The sequence below is a fragment of the Herpailurus yagouaroundi genome, unplaced genomic scaffold (genome assembly GCF_014898765.1).
Source record: "Herpailurus yagouaroundi ecotype Mexico unplaced genomic scaffold, PumYag 511, whole genome shotgun sequence".
In the NCBI taxonomy this organism is placed as follows: domain Eukaryota; kingdom Metazoa; phylum Chordata; class Mammalia; order Carnivora; family Felidae; genus Herpailurus; species Herpailurus yagouaroundi.
The window spans coordinates 813584-829122 of record NW_024412728.1 but is presented as its reverse complement, the minus strand read 5'-3'; the positions used below and the strand labels follow the sequence as shown (position 1 = coordinate 829122).

At 40.2% G+C, this 15539-nt stretch overlaps 1 protein-coding gene and 1 non-coding gene across 2 annotated transcripts in view; one reads left to right on the top strand and one right to left on the bottom strand.

Annotated features, from left to right (window-relative positions):
* LOC121023103 (elongation factor 1-alpha 1-like) overlaps window positions 1-13497 on the top strand; it is a 32154-nt gene extending 18657 nt beyond the window's left edge. Inside the window, 5 exon segments of the mRNA XM_040464796.1 lie at window positions 12291-12463; window positions 12466-12628; window positions 12630-12910; window positions 12913-13173; window positions 13176-13497. Coding sequence (XP_040320730.1) covers window positions 12291-12463; window positions 12466-12628; window positions 12630-12910; window positions 12913-13173; window positions 13176-13474 — 1177 coding nt within the window. The 3' untranslated portion in view covers window positions 13475-13497.
* Window positions 13498-15090: 1593 nt separating this feature from the next.
* Window positions 15091-15194, bottom strand: LOC121023130 (U6 spliceosomal RNA). The gene has a single exon (XR_005787250.1). It is a non-coding gene; the product is annotated as a U6 spliceosomal RNA (small nuclear RNA).
* Window positions 15195-15539: the final 345 nt, after the last annotated feature.

Here is a 15539-nt window from a genome sequence, read left to right as displayed (position 1 = left end):
TCTCCCCTGATGGTCCTGAGGCTGAGACTATTTTAAGTTTTTTTTAATGTTTATTCATTTTTGAGAGAAAGAGAGACAGAGCATGAGCAGGGGAGGGACAGAGAGAGGGAGACACAGAATCTGAAGCAGGCTCCAGGCCCTAAGCTGTCAGCACAGAGTCCCATGTGGGGCTCGAACCCACGAGTCAGGAGATCATGACCTGAGCCAAAGTCAGATGCTCAACCAACTGAGCCATCCAGGTGCCCCATGGCTGAGACTATTTTAAAGGACAAATTTGTCACTCAGTCAGCCCCAGATATTCAAAGGAAGCTGCAAAAATTGGCTGTTAGCCGGGAAGGAATTGGAGCTCTTAAGAGCTGCCAATCGGTTATATTACAACTGAGATCAAGAGGAAACTAAGGAACAGAAATGGAGACTTTAGAAAAAATCTGAGGCCTTAGTTGTGGCCTAACATACTCAGACCAGCCTTCCGGAGGCCACTTGTGTGGCTGTTCAGAGCACTGGAAATAAGACTGCCCTTAAATTTTTTTTATGTTTATTTTTGAAAGAGAGAGAGAGAGAGAGACAGAGTGTGAGAGTGTGAGCGGAGAAGGGGCAGAGAGAGACACACACACACACACACACAGAATCTGAAGCAGGCTCCAGACTCCGAGCTGCCAGCACAGAGAAGACAATCCTTAGAAGGGACAAAAGAAGTCAAAGCCCCGCAAGCCATGCCCCTTATGTGGAGACGATCACTAGAAGTCTGAATGCCCTCAGAGACCTCTATCTGTGAGGACTCAAATAACCAGTGTCCCTGAAAGGGACTGATGGGCCCTGGGGCTCCTCACAGGGGTTCCCCAGCTCCAATTATCTATTGGAAGTCCAGAGCCTTGGGCAACTCTGGAAAACTCAGGTAACTGAAAAGCCAGTTTATTTTCTTCTTGCTGGATCCACCTTTTCTGTCCTCCTTTCTACTCCTGGCCAACTATCCAAATGCAGTGTAATGATTAGAGGCATCTCTGGAAAACTTATGACTAAATTTTTCTCTCAGCCCCTGGGATGTATATGGAGAAACCTAATTTTTTCTCGTTCTTTATCAATCATGCCTACAAGTCCCACTCCCTTGTTGGGAAGAGATATATTAGCCCAGATGAAGACTACTGCATTGCTAGCCCCAGGGAAATGTTTATGCCTTCCCTTAATAAAAGTTATTGAGGCTTCTCTTATTTGGGATAACTCCCTTGCTCAATTTAGATCCACCTACTCTCCCAAGGAAATGAACTGGGGCCTGATTCATAGATACTGTCTCCAGTGCTCAGGATGGTTACAAACAGAGCAGGGGCAATTTCTATTATCTAGCTCACAGAGTTGGGAGATCATTAAAGCACTGCCTTGAGGCCTTTCATTTAGGGAGGGATAAAACTTATCAAATGGTCCAAAAGATATTTATCAGAAAAAAAATTGTCAAGGACAGTTCAGCAAGTAGTATCAGCCTGTAAAGTTTAACTTACAAACAATCCTCTCAACCACAAAATTGCTCTCCAAGGCAAAGTACTGGAAGCTATACAGGGGAAGACTGGCAATTAGATTTTCCTCATATGCCAATGTCAAAGGGATTCCAACATCTGTTGGTATAGGTTGGTACTTTTACTAATTGGGTAGAGGCCTTCCCCTGCAAAATGGAAAAGACACAAGAAGTAATAAAAGCTCTGCTTTATAAAATAATACCCAGGTTCAACTTACCCAAAAATTTGTAAAGTAATAATGGTAAATGGCTGTTGTGGCTCTTTCTCTGGTAGGACTCGTCCTTGGAAAAGTTTTGCATTGTGAAATAAAGCAAACTGTCTTACTCAGCAGAGTAACTCTAAATAACACCTGATAAACATTAGATGCTTTAAATCAAGAATTAAGGGAAGTTAGGGCTGGGCTGTTGGAAAATTGAGCCACCATTGGTTACTTACTGCTCCTCCATCACCTGGGTTGTGAGAGATTCCCTCACATGTGTTGTTCAATATAACCAATAATTCTCATAAAGTCTCATGACAAATAGATGACATTCATGCACAATTGGACAAACTCAGGATCTCTCCTAGATTGTTCAGTATAGAAACTAGAGACATTATCTTAGAGATGCCATCTTGTTCATCAGCATAATCTTTAGTTTGTGTTTTTCTCTTTGTGTCTGCCAATGTTAGTGCCACCTCATGCCTGCCAGCTTTCCTGTGGAACCATACTGTGGACCACTTGACCGACCCTTGGGTAGACTGACTGCCATACCCCACACCATCCTTTGTCAACTTGAAAAAACCAAAACAGTCATCATCCCTGTTCCCTAACAGCAGTTAGGGGCCCTATTCCAGGGGGGAGGAATGAGTAGGGAAAGGGTTAATATTAAGCAGGGATAGATAAAGGACCCTCAGGGAAGTAGGCTTCAGCTGCAAGTGGGAGACTGAAGCTGCTGTGGGGTTTGGAAAAAAAGGGGGGAGCGGGAATAAATGCATTCCAAACCTGCCTGGGCAAGGTGCCATGAATGAAGTCTCACAAACTTTCTGATAATGTCTCAATAAAATCCTTGGTGGCAATCCAGTTGGGACCCCCTCACTCTTGAGAGCTTTGTACTTTTGCTCAATAAACTTTATTGCTTTGTTCACTCTCTGCTGTCTTCGAGATTCATTCTTTGACTCCATGAGATAAGGACCAGTGTCTCTCCCACCCACCTGTAACATGGGGAGCAAGAAGTACTGAGTGTCCGAGTTCTTGCAAACAGCGTGTGGAGCTCAAACTCAGAGGTTCTGGAAGTGCATGACTTTCTCCGGAGCAAAGCTGCAGAGCACACTCTTGGGGAGAAGGAGGGAGTGCATAGCATGGCATAATGATTTCTGGGGCACACTGGAAGAGAACATTCCCCTTCCTGGAATACTTTTGGAAGAGTGTTTATTGCCTCTCCAAGAAAAATAAGCCAAAAGCCTTTTATCAAGAGGGTGGAGAATCTCTACTCCAGAAGAGAGGAGCAGATAAGCACCATACTGGGTCATACCAGCTGCATGCCAAGTGCTGGGTTCTTTAAGACCTTGGGTGTTGAATCCTAGCTGTGTGCACCAAGGAAAAGGCACAGAAAAGTTATGGCCTAGTGTAAGCTGAGGGCCCTCAGTATTCTGTGAAGGCTGCCTGAACAACTGGGGTTGAGATCCCAGGTCCAGGGACAGGAGATTGGGGTAGCACTCTTCCCCCCCCCCCCCCCCCCGCCCAACACCAACACAGTGGGACTTCAGAGAGCAATACAGCAGCCTCCAGTGAACCTTGGACTTGCTACACCAAACCCCGTTCCTCCATGCTTGGTATGTTTATTTACTGGGGCAAGATTGACTCTGAGCATATGCAGCCAGCCTCTTTTCCAGACCAGTATATCTACCACCCCAGGCACCAACAGATAACTCCTTTTCTTCTTTTTAACCTCTTTCCCTCTTTCTTTTTTTCTTGTAGAATCATGTTCATTTCTGATTTGTTTTTTCTCATTTCGTTTTATCTTTTTTCTTTTTTTAATCAGGCTTTTTTATTCTTTTCTTTTTCCTTCTTATCTCTTTTCTTCTGCTTTTTTTTTCCTGTTTTCTCCTTTCTTTTTCTTTGGAATAAGCCTTATAATTTAATGATTTTCTGTTTGTTTTTCTTTTGTTCTCTTTCCATCTTTCTTTGTATGCAATCAGGCTCCCTCGCCCTTTTCCTTTTTTCCAGGGTTACTTCAACAAAAAAATCAAAGCACACCTAGTTAAAGATCCAAACACTCCACCACTGCCAGCAAGGAGGAACTCTGCAGAGAACTGACCCATGAGATAGAGCAGCCAAAATGCAACAGCAGAGTACATACATTGTACATCAAAAATACTTTCTGAAATGCCAGGCCCTGGACAGTGTATGACCCCTTTTTAATGTAGTAGTACACTCAGGTGCAGGAAACATAACAAGCTTTTAAAACACACAAAAGGGGGCGCCTGGGTGGCGCAGTCGGTTAAGCGTCCAACTTCAGCCAGGTCACGATCTCACGGTCCCTGAGTTCGAGCCCCGCGTCGGGCTCTGGGCTGATGGCTCAGAGCCTGGAGCCTGTTTCCGATTCTGTGTCTCCCTCTCTCTCTGCCCCTCCCCCGTTCATGCTCTGTCTCTCTCTGTCCCAAAAATAAATAAACGTTGAAAAAAAATAAATAAAATACTCAAAAGACAGAAATTTAGCCAAAATGATGGAGGAATTCTCCCCAAAAGAAAGGTCAAGAAGAAATCACAGCAAGGGACTTGCTTAAAACAGATATAAACAATACATCTGAATAAGAATTTAGAATAACAGCCATAAGACTAATAGCTGGGTTTGAAAACAAGATAGAAGACACCAAAGAAACCCTTGCTGCAGAGATCAAAGAGTTAAGAACTAGTTGGGGTGAATGTCAAAATGCCAAAACTGAAGATGCAAAATAAGCTAGATATAGTGACAGCAAGGATTGAAGAAGCAGAGGAGAGAATAGGTGAAATAGAGGATAAAATTATAAAAATAATGAAGATTAAAAAAGAGAGAGAAAGGAAATTACTAGATCATGAGGTGAGACTTACAGAACTAAGTGATTCCAATAAAATGAAACAATACCCACATCATACGAGTCCCAGAAGAAGAAGAGCAAGAAAAAGGGGCACAAAGTTTATTTGAAGAAATTATAGCTGAGAACATCCCTAATCTGGGGAAAGAAACAAGCATCCAAGCCCAAGAGGCACAGAGAACTCCCTTCAAACTCAATAAAACAGGTCAACACCATGACATATCATAGTGAAACTGGCAAAATACAAAGATAAAGAGAATTCTGAAAGCAGCTATGGATAAGAGGCCATTAGCCTACAAGGATAGACACATAATGTTAGTAGCAGACCTGTCCACTGAAACTTCTCAGGCCAGATGGGAGTGGCAGGAAATATCCAATGTGATGAATAGGAAAAATATGCAGCCAAGAATCCTGTATCCAGAAAGGCTGTCTTTCAGAATAGAAGGAGAGATAGAGGGGCGCCTGGGTGGCTTGGTTGAGTGTCTGACTTTGGCCCAGGTCATGATCCTGCACTTTGTGGGTTCGAGTCCCATGTCAGGCTCTGTGCTGACAGCTCAGAGCCTGGAGCCTGCTTCATATTCTGTGTCTCACTCTATCTATGCCCCTCCCCACTCTGTCTCTCTGTCTCCCAAAAATAAATAAACATTAAAATAAAAAAAGAAGGAGAGATAGACTTTCCCAGATAAACAAAAACTAAAGGAGTCCATGACCACTAAACCAGCCCTGCAAGAAATTTTGAAGAGGACGCTCTGAATGGAAAGCAGTAGAGACTATAAAGGACCAGAGAACATCACTAGATACACCAAATCTACAGATAACAAAATGGCACTAAATTCATAACTTTCAGTAAACACTCTGAATGTAAATGGACTAAAAGCCCCAATCAAAAGACATAGGGTCACAGAATGGATTAAAAAAACAAGATCCATCTATATGCTGCCTACAAGAGATTCATTTTAGATCTGAGGACACCTGCAGATTGAAAGTGAAGGGATGGAGAACCATCTATCATGCTACTGAATGTCAAATAAAAGCAAGAGTAGCCATACTTATATCAGACAAACTAGATTTTAAAACAAAGACTATAACAAGAGATGAAGAAAAGCATTCTATCACAGTTAAGGGGTCTATCCATTAGGATCTATCCATTGTAAATATTTGTGTCCCTAACTTGGAGGAACACAAATGTATAAATAAATTAAACACAAACATAAACAAACTCCTTGCTAATAATACCATTTATAGTAGGAGACTTAATACGCCACCTACAACAATGGGCAGATCAACTAAGCAGAAAATCAATAAGGAAACATCAGCTTGGAATGTCAAAATGGGCTAGATGACTTAACAGATAGATTCAGAACATTTCACCCTAAAGCAGTAGAATACACATTTTTCTCGAGTGCACAAGGAACATCCTCCAGAATAGATCACATACTGAGTCACAAATCAGTCCTCAACAAATTTAAAAAGATGGAGATCATAGCATGCATATTTTCAGATCACAACGCTATGAAATTTGAAATTTGAAATCAACCATGAGAAAAAATTTGGAAAGCCATGGAGGTTAGAGAACATCCTACTAAGAAGGAATGGGTTAGCCAGGAAATTCAAGAATAAATTAAAAAAATACATGGAAACAAATGAAAATGAAAACATGACAGTCCAAACCTTTTGGGATGCAGCAATGGCAGTCCTAAGAGGAAAATACATTGCAATTCAGGCCTATCTCAAGAAGCAAGAAATATCCCAAATATACAACCTAACCATACACTAAAAGAGATAGTAAAGAAGCAGCAAATAAAGCCAAAAGCCAGCAAAAGAAGGGAAATAATAAAGATTAGAGCAGAAATACATGATACGGGGGGGGGGGAGTAGTATAGATCAATGATATCAAAAGTTTGTTTTTTGAAAGAATAAACAAAATTGATAAACCCCTAGCCAGATTTCTCAAAAAGAAGAAAGGGCCCAAATAGATAAAATCACCAGTGAAAGAGGAGGATTCACAACAACAACACAGAAATACAAAAAATCACAAGAGAATACTATGAAAAATTATATGTCAACAAACTGGACAATCTGGAAGAAATGGACAAATTCCTAGACACCCACACACTACCAAAACTCAAATGGGAAGAAATAGGACATTTAAACAGGCCTATAACCAGTAAAGAAATTAAATCAGTTATCAAAAATCTCCCAAAAAATGAGAGTCCCGGGCCAGATGGTTTCCCAGGGGAATTCTACCAGACATTTAGAGGGGTTATTTTTCTCAGACTTTTCAAAAAAAAAAAAAAAATAGAAATGGAAGGAAAGCTTCCAAACTCATTCTATGATGCCAGCATTATCTTGATTCCAAAACCAGACAAAGACCCCACTAAATGAAGAATTACAGGCCAATGTCCCTGATGAAACTGAATGCAAAAATTCTCAACAAGATACTAGCAATTTGAATCCAACAGTATATTAAAGAAATTATTCACCATGATCAGAGGAGAAATCAACATGGCTGAGAATTAGTGATACCAGAATTTCCCTTATCCCTCAAACACAGTAGTATTGAGGTCAGAACACTTGGAATTCCAGGAATCCCGACTATAGTCTGACATAAACCTCTCCAGGGGAGTATGGAGACAGCTTGGCGGTTCAGAGGTGCATGTTTGTGAATTGGGAGAGATAAAACAGGTGGCAGTGTAGGCACAGAAGAGGGGGGGAACCCTTTTGGTGGATAAACAAAAGGAAGAGAAAGAGAGGCTGTGGAAGTGTGGTGTTACATCTGGATAAGGAAAAAACTCTCCATATCACGGTCGGGGAATGAAAAATTTGAAGAGAGCCAGGCTCTACTTTGCAAACAGCTTTAAGAGTAAAGGTTGGAGTTTTCAGGGTTGCAGGACTTTCTCTGGACCAGAGTTGCCAGTGTGCATGCCTGAAGGGAAGGAAAGCTAACCCCAGGCTAAGTAACGATCTCAGGAGCGCACTGGGAGAAAACAGTCCCCTCACTCGAGTACTGTGAGAAGAGGGTATATTGCACCCCCAGGACAAAAGACCCTGCAGGCACAAGCCAGAGGCCCTTTGTCAGTAGGACAGAGTGACACTATTCCAGAACCCATCCACATGGAGCGGATCCTTTAAGACATCGGGTTTTGAGTCCCAGTTGAGCGTCTGGGAGGCACAGGGGAAGGAGCAAAGCAAGTTGCCCCCCACCTCCTCCACTACTCTGTGAGGGCTGCCTGAACAGTGTGGTTTGAGACACCCAGTCTGGGGAGGAGAGATTGGGGTGTTGCCATTTTCCTCCCCATTACCAACACGGTGGGGCTTCAGGGAGCAGGACAGTGGCACCCAGTGGAGGCAGGACCACTTAATACCAAACCTCGCCCCTAAGAGCCTGGTAACTACTTATCTACCGAAGTGAGATTGACACTCACTGAACTACTTGGCCCCTCCTCCAGACCAGCACGGTCACTGGTTCCAAGGCACCAATGGACAACTGTCCTGTGGTTTTGTATGTAAGTCTGATGTTTTTGTTGTTTTTCTTTTATTTCCTTCTCTTCTTTTTTCCCTGCCTTATCTTTCTACTCTCCTGTTTTTTTTCTCTCCCTGGAGAGCCTTATAGTTTCTGATTTTATTTTTGGTTGATTCTTATTATATATTTTTTTCTCTTTTTCCCCCCTCTTTTCTGGTTGTTTGTTTAATCAGGCATTTATTGCTATGTTCTTTTTATAACTTTTCTGTACTCCTTCTTTATTTTCCTCCCTCTTTTTTTTAATATGTATTTATTTTTGAGAGACAGAGCATGAGCAGGGGAGGGGCAGAGAGAGTGGGAGACACAGAATCCAAAGTAGGCTCCAAGCTCTGAGCTGTCAGCATGACTGGTGAGATCATGACCTGAGCCAAACTCAGATGCTTAACCAACTGAGCCACCCAGGCACCCCAACTGGGCTTGAAAAAAAGCATAGAAGACAGCAAGAATCTATTGCTGCACAGATCAAGGAAATAAGAAATAGTCATGATGAATTAAGAAATGTTGTAAATAGGTTAAAATAAACTAGATGCAGCGACAGCAAGGATGGAAGAAGCAGACAAAAGAATAGGTGAAATAGAAGATAAAATTATGGAAAATGATGAAGCTGAGAAAAGGAGAAAAAGGAAATTACTAGACCACGAGGGAGAATTAGAGACCTAAGTGATTCAATTAAATTAATTATATTCGTATCATAGGAGTTTCAGAAGAGGAAGAGAAAGAGGAAGAGGCAGAAGGTTTATTTGAACAAACTATATCTGAGAACTTTCCCAACCTGGGGAAAGAAACAGGCATCCAAGTCCAAGAAGCACAGAGAACTCCCTTCAGAATCAACAAAAACAGGTCAACACCATGCCATATCATAGTGAAACTGGCAAAATACAAAGATAAAGAGAGAATTCTGAAAGCAGCTAGGGGCAAATCGGGCCTTAATCTACAAAGGTAGACATATAAGAGAAGTAGCAGACCTGTCCACTGAAAATTGACAGGCCAGAAAAGAGTGGCAGGAAATATTCAATGTGCTGAATAGGAAAAATATGCAGCCAAGAGTCCTCTATCCAGCAAGGTTGTCATTTAGAATAGAAGGAGAGATAAAGGCTTTCCCAGACAAACAAAAACTAAAAGAGTTCATAACCACTAAATCAGCCCTGCAGGAGATCCTAAGGGGGACTCTGCATGTGGAAAGCAGCAAAATCTACAAAGGACCAGAGACAACACCACAAGCACAAAACCTGCAGATAACATAATGACACTAAAGCCACATCTTTCAATAATCACTCTGTATGTAAATGGACTAAATGCCCCATTTAAAAGACATTGGGTATCAGAATGTATAAAAAACCAAGATCCATCTATATGCGGCCTACAAGAGACTCATTTTAGACCTGAGGACACCTGCAGATTGGAAATGAAGGGATGGAGAACCATCTATTATGCTACTGAATGTCAAAAGAAAGCCAGAGTAGCCATACTTATATCAGACAAACTAGTTTTAAAACAATGACTGTAATAAGAGATGAAGAAGGGCATTATATTATAATTAGAGGGTGTATCCATCAAGAACAGCTAACAATTGTAAATGTTTATGCCCCCAACGTGAAAATATCAAAATATATGAATCAATTAATGGCAAACATAAATAAATGTGTAGACAACAATACTGTGATTGTAGGGGACTTTAATAATCCACTTACAACAATGGACAGATAATCTAGGCAGAAAATCAGTAAGGAAACAATGGCTCTGAATTACACATTGGACCAGATGGACTTAACAGATATATTCAGATCTTTTCATCCAAGAGCAACAGAATACACATTCTTCTCAAGTGCACATGGAACATTCTCCAAAATATATCACATACTGACCACAAAATAGCCCTCAACAAATATAAAGGATTGAGATCATACCAAGCATATCTTCAGATCACAATGCTTTGAAACTTGAAATCAACCACAAGAAAAAATTTAGAAAGCCTCCAAGTTCATGAAGGTTAAGGAACATCCTACTAAAGAATGAATGAGCCAACCAGGAAATTAAAGAAGAACTTAAAAAATATTTGGAAGCAAATGATAATGAAAACATGACAGTCCAAACCATTTAGGATGCAGCAAAGGCAGTCCTAACAGGAAAATACATTGCAATCTAGGCCTATGAAGCAAGAAAAATCCCAAATACAGAATCTAACCTCACACCTAAAGGAACTAGAAACAGAGCAGCAAAGAAACCCAAAGCCAGAAGAAGAAGATAAATAATAAAGATTAGAGCAGAAATTAACAATATAGAATCCAAAACAACAACAACAACAACAACAACAACAACAACAACAACAACAAAACAACAACAAGAACAAAAACACGGTAGAACAGATCAATAAATCTAAGAGTTGGTTTTTCAAAAGAATAAATAAAATTTATAAACCCTCAGCCAGACTTCTCAAAAAGAAGAGAGAGGGGACCCAAATAGATAAAATCATGAATGCAAGAGGAAAGATCACAACCAACACCACAGAAATACAAACAATTATAAGAAAATACTATGAAAAATTATATGCAAAAAAACTGGACAATCTGGAAGAAATGGACAAATTCCTAGATACCCACACACTACCAAAATTCAAACAGGAAGAAATAGAAAACTTGAACAGGCCCATAAGCAGCAAAGAAATTGAGTTGGTCATCAAAAGTCTTCCACCATGATCAAGTGGCATTTATTCCTGGGTTGCAGAGCTGGTTCAATATTCACAAATCAATGTGATATACCACATTATTAAAAGAAAGCATAAGAACCATATGATTTTTTCAATAGATGCAGAAAAGGCATTTGACAAAATACATTATCCTTTCTTGATAAAAACCCTTAAGAAAGTAGGGGTAGAAGGAACATGCCTCAACATCATAAAAGCCATATATGAAAGGCCTACAGCTAATATCATCCTCAATGTGTAAAAACTGAGAGCTTTCTCCCTAGGGTCAGGAACATGACAGGCATGTCCACTCTCACCCTGTCATTGAACATAGTACTGGAAGTCCTAGCCTCAGCAATCAGACAACAAAAAGAAATAAAAGGTATACAAACTGGTAAAGAAGTCAAACTTTCACTGTTCACAGATGACATGATACTCTACATAGAAAACTCTACATAGAAAAGAGTCCACCAAAAAAACATTAGAACTAATACGTGAATTCAGCAAAGTCACAGGATATAAAATCAACGTACATAAATAAGTTACGTTTCTATACACCAATAATAAGGCAGCAATAAAGAAAAATCAAGGAACCAATCCCATTGACAATAGCACCAAAAACTATAAGATATTCAGGAATAAACCTAATCAAGGAAGTAAAAGATCTGTACACTAAAAACCATAGAAAGTTTATGAAAGAAACTGAAGATATAAAGAAATGGAAAAACATCCCATGCTCATGGATTGGAAAAACAAGTATTGTTAAAATGTCAATACTACCCAATCTACACATTCAGTGCAATCCCTATCAAAATTATGCGAGCATTCTTTTCAGAGCTAGAACAAACAATCCTAAGCAAAATTAGTCAGTCAGAGAAAGACAAATATCATGTGACTTCACTCATATGAGGAATTTAAGATACAAAACAGATGAACATAAGGGAAGGGAAGCAAAAATAATATAAAAACAAGGAGGGGAACAAAACATAAAAGACTCTTAAATACAGAGAACAAACTGAGGGTTGCTGGAGGAGTTGGGGGGGGGATGGGCTAAATGGGTAAGGGGCATTAGGGAGGACACTTGTTGGGATGAGCACTGGGTGTTATACTATGGGATGAATCACTGGAATCAACTCCTGAAATCATTATAGCACTATATGTTAACTAACTTAGATGTAAACTTAAAAATAAATTTTAAAAATATTTTTTAAATAAAATTATTTCTGTCACACATGGCCCAATTTCATATGTAGAAAAACTTAAACTTTTTTACAACAGATTTGTCACCAGAACACAGGTGTCATGAAAACCACCACTAAACCTAAGCCAAAATGGGAAAGGAAGACTAATATCAACATCATAGTTATTGAATATGTAGATGCAGGCAAGTCTACCACTCCTGGTCATATGATCTAAACATGTGGTAGAATCAACAAAAGAACTATTGAAAAATTTGATAAGGGGGCATTCAAGATGAGAATGGGCTTCTTTAAGTATGCCTGGGTCTTGAGTAAACTGAAAGCAATGGTGAATGTGGTATCACCATTAATATCTCCCTGTGGAAATTCAAGACCAGCAAGTGTTATGTGACCATTATCGATGCCACAGGGCACAGACTTTATAAAAAAAAATCTCAAGCCAACTGTACTGTCCTAATTGTTGCTGCTGTTGGTGAATTTGAAGCTGGTATCATGAATGGCAGACCCATGAGCATGCCCTTCTGGCTTACACACTGGGTGTGAAACAACCATTTGTTGGTGTTAACAAAATGGATTCCACTGAGCCACCCTACAGCTGGAAGAGATATGAGGAAATGGTTAAGAAAGTCATCACCTACATTAAGAAAATTGGCTACCATCCCAGTAGCATTTGTGCCAATTTTTGGTTGGAATGGTGACAACATGCTCCAGCAAAGTGCTAACATGCCTTCTTTCAAAGGATGGAAACTTACCTATAAAGATGGCAATTCCAGTGGAACCATGCTGCTTGAAGCTCTGGATTGCATTCTGCCACCAACTTGTCCCACTAACAAGCCCTTGTGTCTGTCCCACCAGGACATCTACAAAATTGATTGTATTGGTACTGTCCCTGTGGGCCAAGTGGAGACTAGTGTTCTTAAACCTGCTATGGTGGTCACTTCTGAGTTAGAAGTGTTAGAACTGAGGTAAAGTCTGTTGACATGCACCATGAGACTTTGAGTGAGACTCTTCCTGGGGAAAATATAGACTTCAATGTCAAGAACATATCTGTCAAATATGTTCATCGTGGCAATGTGGCTGATGATAGCAAAAATGACCCATCAATGGAAGCAGCTAGCTTCCAGGATAATCACCTGAACCATCCAGGCCAAATCAGTGCTGGATATACAACTGTGCTGGATTTTCACACAGCTTACACTACTTGTAAGTTGCTGAGCTGGAGAAGATTGATCATCATTCTGGAGAAAAGCTGGAAGATGTCCCCAGGTTATTGAAATCTGGTGACGCTGCCATTGTTTGTATGGTTCCTGGCAAGCCTATGTGTGACAGCATCTCTGACTACCCTCTTCTGGGCCATTTTGCTGTTTGTGACATGAGACAGACAATTGCTGTAGGTGCCATCAAAGCAGTGGACAATAAGATAGCTGGAGCTGGCAAGGTCACCAGGTATGTCCAGGAAGCTCAGAAGGCTGAATATTATCCCCAATACCTGCCACCCCAGTCTTAATTAGTGGTGGAAGAATGGTCTCAGAACAGTTTGCATCAATTGGCAATTTCAGTTTAATAGTAAAGGACTGTGGCACAAAAACAGACACACAGACCAATGGAATAGAATAGAAACCCCAGAACTAGACCCACAAACGTATGGCCAACTAATCTTTGACAAAGCAGGAAAGAACATCCAATGGAAAAAAGACAGTCTCTTTAACAAATGGTGCTGGGACAACTGGACAGCAACATGCAGAAGGTTGAAACTAGACGACTTTCTCACACCATTCATAAAAATAAACTCAAAATGGATAAAGGACCTGAATGTGAGACAGGAAACCATCAAACCCCTAGAGGAGAAAGCAGGGAAAGACCTCTTTGACCTCAGCCGTAGCAATCTCTTACTCGACACATCCCCAAAGGCAAGGGAATTAAAAGCAAAAATGAATTACTGGGACCTTATGAAGATAACTTCTGCACAGCAAAGGAAACCAACAAAACTAAAAGGCAACCAACGGAATGGGAAAAGATATTTGCAAATGACATATCGGATAAATGGCTAGTATCCAAAGTCTATAAAGAGCTCACCAAACTCCACAACCGAAAATCAAATAGCCCAGTGAAGAAATGGGCAGAAAACATGAATAGACACTTCTCTAAAAAAGACATCTGGATGGCCAACAGGCACATGAAAAGATGCTCAACGTCGCTCCTTATCAGGGAAATATAAATCAAAACCACACTCAGATATCACCTCATGCCAGTCAGAGTGGCCAAAATGAACAAATCAGGAGACTATAGATGCTGGAGAGGATGTGGAGAAACGGGAACCCTCTTGCACTGTTGGTGGGAATGCAAACTGGTGCAGCCACTCTGGAAAACAGTGTGGAGGTTCCTCAGAAAATTAAAAATAGACCTACCCTATGACCCAGCAGTAGCACTGCTAGGAATTTACCCAAGGAATACAGGAGTACTGATGCATAGGGGCACTTGTACCCCAATGTTTATAGCAGCACTCTCATCAATAGCCAAATTATGGAAAGAGCCTAAATGTCCATCAACTGATGAATGGATAAAGGAATTGTGGTTTATATACACAATGGAGTACTATGTGGCAATGAGAAAGAATGAAATATGGCCCTTTGTAGCAACGTGGATGGAACTGGAGAGTGTGATGCTAAGTGAAATAAGCCATACAGAGAAAGATACCATATGTTTTCACTCTTATGTGGATCCTGAGAAACTTAACAGAAACCCATGGGGGAGGGGAAGGAAAAAAAAAAAAAGAGGTTAGAGTGGGAGAGAGCCAAAGCATAAGAGACTCTTAAAAACTGAGAACAAACTGAGGGTTGATGGGGGGTGGGAGGGAGGAGAGGGTGGGTGATGGGTATTGAGGAGGGCACCTTTTGGGATGAGCACTGGGTGTTGTATGGAAACCAATTTGACAATAAATTTCATATATTGAAAAATAAATAAATAAAAACTCAAGTCAGGTCATATAAAAAAATAATAGTAAAGGACTGGTTAATGATAACAATGCACTGTAAAACCTTCAGATGGGTAGGAGAATGTTTTGTGGACCACTTGGGTTGTGTTTGTGTGTGTGTGTGTGTGTGTGTGTGTTATCTTTAAGTTACTAGTTTTTAAAATCAGTACTTTTGGCATATCATCCTTGCACATGGGGCCATGCTGATCTTCTCTGCATCGCTCCAACTTTCATATACACTACCAAAGCAAGCCCTAAAATCAGTACTTTTTAATGGAAAAAACTTCACCAAAAATCTGTCACAGAATTTGAGACCCACTAAAGCAATAGTTTAATAAAAAAAAAAAAAAACTTAAAGATTATACACACACACAAACTATTAGAACCAATAAATGAAATCAGCAAAACTATAGGATAAAAATCAACACATACATATCAGTTGCATTTCTATACAGTAACAATGAACTATCAGAAAAGGAAATTAAGAAAACAATTCCAATTACAATAGCATCAAGAAGAATAAAATAATTAGAAATAAACTTAGCCAATGAATGAAAGATTACAAAATGTTGCTGAAAGAACTAGTAAATGGAAACAC